The following is a 6000-nucleotide window of genomic DNA, read 5'->3' on the forward strand; positions in this document are numbered from 1 at the left end:
TCCAGTCCAGGGGGCTCTTCTGTAGAGGGGACTGCTCCCTTCCTGTCACATGCTTTCCTGTATCACCAGAGCTGATGGTTCTGGGGCACTTGGGCTTCTGTGGGCTGGTGGGGTCAAGGGCCAGGCCAGAGAAGGCATGGAGTCCCTGGGGACTAGCGGCTCCAGTCTGCTGACCTCTGCTCTCCAGAATCCGGTCTCTGATTCTCCCCCCTCCTCTAAGGGCAGGTGGGCCTGGCTGGGAAAAAAAGCCTCCATTTCCAAACAAGTCTCAGAGCCGATGAGGCAGGGAGAGTGCCCCCAGGAGGACAAAGACTCTCCAGGGTTATCTTTTCCCAGGAATCAGAACCAAACGTAGTATCTGCCCTTGTGGCACACGCCTGTGACCCCAGTGACTTGGGAGGCCAAGGAAGGAGGATTGAAAGTTCAAAGCCAGCCTCAGCAACTTAGGAATGCCATAAGCAACTTTGTGAGACTAACCCTGTCTCAAAAAAATAAATATCACCCCCCCAAAAAAAAAAAAAAAAAAAAACAAAGCAGAACACCCTCTTATACTTTTTTTTTTGTACTGGGGATTGAACTCAGGGATATTTAACCACTGAGCCATATCCTCAGCCTTTTTTATTTTTCATTTAGAGACAGGGTCTCACTAAATTTCTCAGGGCCTCACTAAGTTGATGAGGCTGGCTTTGAACTAGTAATCCTCCTGCCTTAGCTTCTCCAGTGTTGCAATGGGCAAAAGGTGCAACTTATGCAGTCGAGGGGGAGAAATAAAGAATGTCCAAGCACTTCTGCTCTTTTCATTGCTTTATTCACTCAAATCACTCAATACAATTTCACTCTATAGGTTCTTTTTTTAAAAAATATATATATACAATCTGCATTTGGGGTAAAATTGGGAGTTCATAACCCACTTCAATCTAATGTATGAAATATGATATGTCAAGAGCTTTGTAATGTTGTGAACAACCAATAAAAAAATTTTTAAAAAAAGAAACTACATAAATACAATATATATATATATATATATATATATATATATATATATATATATATATATATTTAGGGGGACATAATATCTTTATTTTACATTTATGTGGTGCTGAGGATCGAACCCAGTGCCTCGTGCATGCTAGGTGAGCACTCTACCACTGAGCCACAACCCCATCCCCTCACTCTATAGGTTCTTAATTAAGAAAATGACAATCCTTAATTCTGGGCACTGCAATAGACATAATCAATTCACAGCAAACAATTCTAGATTAATTCTAAGCACTGAAAACACACTTAATCATGACACGCTCATGACAGACATTCCCTCTGCATGCTAAGCTCAAGTGTCAGATCAGAAGTCTCCAGCCTTAGGCTCTAAGTCCAGCAGATGCACACTCACTCAGACGCGGCCATCAGGTCAGGAACCAAGGCAGGCTTCTCCTGGGGTGGGGCTGACAGCCGGCTGAGGAGAGGGTCGTAGAGAGAAGTCGTGGCTCTCACCAGGGTCAAGATGTGGCTGTAGAGTTTGAGAGCAGTGAGGAAGGTGCAGAGGATCAGCAAATGATGAGAAGAATTGGGATGTCAGTCCAGGTCCTCATCAGGCTCTCCAGCATGGGGGCATCAGTGTTGGTTGGCTGAATGTCTGTTCATTTGCTCTATCATTTATACTAAATTTGGGGGCTTCTGACCAGCCTTTCAATCCCTATCAGCTGCCACAGATTTATCAGTGATATCATTTGCCTTTGGGTTAAAGTATCTGGTCTGGTGGTCCCCACTCTGATTTTCTTGTCTCTCTCCCTTATCGGGGAGAGGACAACATGCCAGAGACTTCACTCTGAGTTTGTCAGGATGGGGAGAAGTGACTTCTTTATGTCAGGCTAGGCCCGATGACCATATTGGAGGGTTCCATAGGCATGCCTGGTGAGATGAGACTGCAGGTTTCAAAGTGAAGTTTTTACAACGGAGTTGCTTAGGCTAAGGCCTCACACCATCCTTATACCCAGCTACTGGGATTATAGGCATGTGCCACCAGGCCTGGCTCGTACTTGAACTTCAAACAATTTTTAAATATAGATGCTCCTTGACTTATTATGGGGTTACATCCTGTTTAACCTATCATAAGTTGCAAATATTGTAAGCAAAAAGTTCATTTAAAGCCAGGTGTGATGACATACATCTATAATTCCAACAACTGGAGAAGCTGCCTCAAAATAAAATAAAAAAGGCTGGGGATGTGGCTCAGTGGTAGAGCACTCCTAGGTTCAATTCCTAGTACTGAAAAAGAAAAAAAAAAAGTATATGATACACCTAACCTGCAGGTCATAGCTTAGACTAGCTTATCTTAGATGTGCTCAGAACACTTATATTAAACAACAGCTGGACAAACCATCTAACAGGAAATCTATTTTATTTTATTTTGTAGTACTGGGGTTTGAACCCAGTGTTCTCTACCACTGAGCTACATCCCCAGACCTTTTTATTTTGAGACAAGGTCTTGCTAAGCTGCTGACTGGCCTAGAACTTGTGTCCTCCTGCCTAAGCCTCCTGAGTCACTGGGATTCCAGGCACACACCACTTTGACTGACTACAAAGCTATTTTATAGTGAAGTCTTGAAATCTCATGTACTGAAAGTGAAAACAATAGTTTAATGGGTACACTTCTATGTCCACTGTGAGGTCAGGGATTGCAATACTTGGAACATACTCATAAAGTATTTGCTGCTTATCTGAAATTCAACTTTATATATTCTGTACTTATTGGAAACTCCAAGTGTGTGTGTGGGGGGATCAACTAATCCTTGTCCCATCTGCAGCTTCTACAGATAGCAGCATCCCTTAGCTGATCCCAAAGCCAGAGGGGGCTATTTAGTCCAGGAGGTTTTTCCAACCCAACCTAGAGCAGGGGAGTCAGAGGGGGCTCTTGAGGCCCTGAATCTCTCTTCCCCAAAGCCTGGTGTCTCAGGCTAGCCTGATTCTCAGGCTCTCAGGTCTGTTTGGGTTTTCCTGGTTCTGCATTTTTGTTTCTGATCTTGGAAATTATTAAATGAGCCTCTTGAATGGTGCCCAACTGGTGGCCTCTACATCTGCCCCTTGACCCTCAAGTGGGTTGGCCCTCTCCAGTGTATGAGAAAAAGTATGAGAACCACCAGAGCCCTCAAGAAAAGAGGAAGGTACAGCTTGTGGAGTGGTTTGAAGGGAAGGGGCGGCTCAACCAGGGACTGGAAAAGAGGAACCCAGCCTGGCAGGACCCACCTGGGGAAGGTCTTTGCTGCTGCTGATGCCAGTAAAAAGAGGATCCAGAGGAGGTGGGGGAGGGGAGTTCCCAGCCTGCCCACACTCTCTTTCCTGACAAGGAACGGGAACAGCGGCAAGAGCTGCAGGCCAGGAGTAAATTCTGCCTCCCTGCTCCAGCAGCAGCCCTGTTTGACCTGGTCCTTGAGGGGAGGTATACACCAGGGGACCCCAGGGGGCAGGTTATCCCCAACAACCTTGGAGGTGTCCATTTGTGGTCATCTTCAGTTAAGAAAGAGGGAGATGCTGGGGCAGGACCTGCCGAGGGCGTGGCTGCGAGATCTCGAGGTGTCAGCCTCAGGGCGGGGCAAAACTTGAGGTTCACACCTGTGAACCTTTGTGTGCCAGTCACTCTAGTATCACCTCTTCCCTCAGCAACAGTGACTCACAAAGCTGGTCTGTGCCGGGTAGATGCAGCCTCCCCATGGTCCTGGAAGGTCTAGGTCACAAAGGCCATTAGGGTCTATCCAGAGGAGGTATGCCCAAGGCTGCCCCGCGAGGTGCTCGCCCCTGCAGCCGCCCGCTGGGCCGGGCCTGGGCCGCCCTCTGATACTTAGCCCAGTGACTGGGCCTCGGATAGCACAGAGCCTTGGCACCAATGTGTGTAATCTGCTTCGTGAAGGCGCTGGTACACGTGTTCAAGATCTATCTGACTGCGAACTACACCTACAACTTCCGCAACTGGCCAGTGGACTTTCGCTGGGATGACGTGCACGGCGCAGGCAGTGGTCACCGCGCGCTGACGTGTGCTGCGGCAGCAGCGGGTGTTTGGCTACTGCGTGATGCGGCACTGGGCGGGGATGTGCAAGGGCGCCCTCCGCATGGGGCTCGAAGCCAGACACAGTGCCTCCTACAGCAGATCCGGGAGCTGCCAGGGCAGCTCGCCAGTTACGCGCTGGCTCACTCACTAGGCCGCTGGCTCGTGTATCCAGGCTCCATGTTCCTGATGACACGCGCACTGCTGCCGCTACTACAGCAGGGCCAAGAGCGCCTCGTGGAGCGCTACCATGGGCGGCGCGCCAAGCTGGTTGCCTGTGATGGCAATGAGATAGACACCATGTTCATGGATCGCCGCCAGCAACCTGGTAGCCAGGGCCAGGGCCTGCGCCTGGTCATCTGCTGCGAAGGCAACGCGGGCTTTTATGAGATGGGCTGCCTGTCAGCGCCACTTGAGGCCGGCTACTCTGTGTTGGGGTGGAACCACCCTGGCTTTGGCGGCAGCACAGGCGCGCCCTTCCCGCAGCACGATGCCAACGCCATGGATGTGGTGGTGAAGTACGCACTGCACCGCTTGCACTTCCCGCCCAAACACGTGGTGGTCTATGGCTGGTCTATCGGGGGCTTCACAGCTACCTGGGCCACCATGACTTACCCAGAGCTGGGTGCACTGGTGTTGGATGCCACCTTTGATGATCTTGTGCCACTTGCCCTGAAAGTCATGCCCCACAGCTGGAAGGGACTGGTGGTACGAACAGTGCGGGAGCACTTCAACCTCAATGTTGCAGAGCAGCTGTGCTGCTACCCCGGCCCAGTGCTGCTGCTCCGAAGAACGCAAGATGATGTGGTCAGCACCTCAAGCCACCTGCCCACCCTGCCACCCAGCGACGTGGAGGGCAACCGTGGTAATGAGCTGCTTTTGCGCCTGCTGCAGCACCGATACCCAGCTGTGATGGCACGTGAGGGCCGAGCTGTTGTGACCCGCTGGCTGCGAGCCAGCAGCCTGGCACAGGAGGCAGCTTTCTATGCTCGCTACCGTGTAGATGATGAGTGGTGCCTGGCAACGCTGCGCTCTTACCGTGATTGCTGCCAGGAGGATCTGGAGGACCAGGACTGGGGGCCACATGGGCCTAGTTTCCCCTGGCTTGTGGGCCAAGGTCTCAGCCCACGGCGGCGTCGGCAGCTGGCACTATTTCTGGCACATAAGCACCTCAAGAATGTGGAGGCAACTCACTGCAGCCCACTGGATCCCGAGGACTTCCAGTTGCCCTGGGAACTGTAGCCCATGGCCCCCAAGGCTGATGCATTTGGGTACCTGTACACCTTCTAGGCCTTAGGACCATTCCCCTTCTACACTCCCAACCAGAGAAGGTGGTCCTGCAGAGATCCTGACCTGGAGTCTGGGGAGGTTGGGTAGTATGTGTGGATCATGCTTACCATTCCCTGGGGTGTTCAGACCTTCCCTTTGTTTTTCTATACCTCCCTCTTTCCTCTCTTCCACAAACAATTTTGGACACATGTCCCAGTTCCCAAAAGGAATGCAACGGTGAACCTGACCCAATTTATGGCAATGCTGTGTAATGGGTGCCTGTCATTGCAAAAGACTGTCAGGAACAGGCTCTGGGGCCACAGGGAGGCACCCGTAACCTGGCCTTGGTTTTGGGGATGGTTCCTGAGAAGAGGATGTCCACTCAGTGATTAAGTGTACAAGTTGTCCCTAGCTGTGAAAGGACATCGGCATTGCAGGGCCACAATGTCTCAGCAGGTAGACATTTTTAGTTGCTTTGCAGGGCTGCCTTCCCACCTCTACATTCTGTGGGAGACAGCTCATGGAGACTGCAGACTTGGAGTAATTTGGCACAGGATGGCACAGGGCCTAGAGATAGCTGCACTGACTACTCATTGCTGGGCCTACTCTCGGGCCAGGCTTGGACTTTGTTCATGACTCAGGGATGCAACACAGAATGTGAGAAGGCTTCTGCTCACCACTACGTCTAATGT

General features: G+C 50.8%; 1 protein-coding gene across 1 annotated transcript; it reads left to right on the top strand.

The window, feature by feature from the left end:
• The first annotated feature begins 3719 nt into the window (after positions 1-3719).
• On the top strand, positions 3720-5897 carry Abhd16b (abhydrolase domain containing 16B). The gene has a single exon (XM_005325406.3). The coding sequence runs from the start codon at positions 3881-3883 to the stop codon at positions 5279-5281; it is 1401 nt and encodes a 466-aa protein (XP_005325463.1). The 5' UTR covers positions 3720-3880; the 3' UTR covers positions 5282-5897.
• The last annotated feature ends 103 nt before the right edge of the window (positions 5898-6000 follow it).

Source organism: Ictidomys tridecemlineatus, chromosome 5 (assembly GCF_052094955.1).
Source record: "Ictidomys tridecemlineatus isolate mIctTri1 chromosome 5, mIctTri1.hap1, whole genome shotgun sequence".
Classification (NCBI taxonomy): Eukaryota; Metazoa; Chordata; class Mammalia; order Rodentia; family Sciuridae; genus Ictidomys; species Ictidomys tridecemlineatus.

Coding starts and splice junctions, on each gene's coding strand:
- Abhd16b (XM_005325406.3), top strand. CDS start 3,881: ATGTGTGTAATCTGCTTCGTGAAGGCGCTGGTACACGTGTTCAAGATC.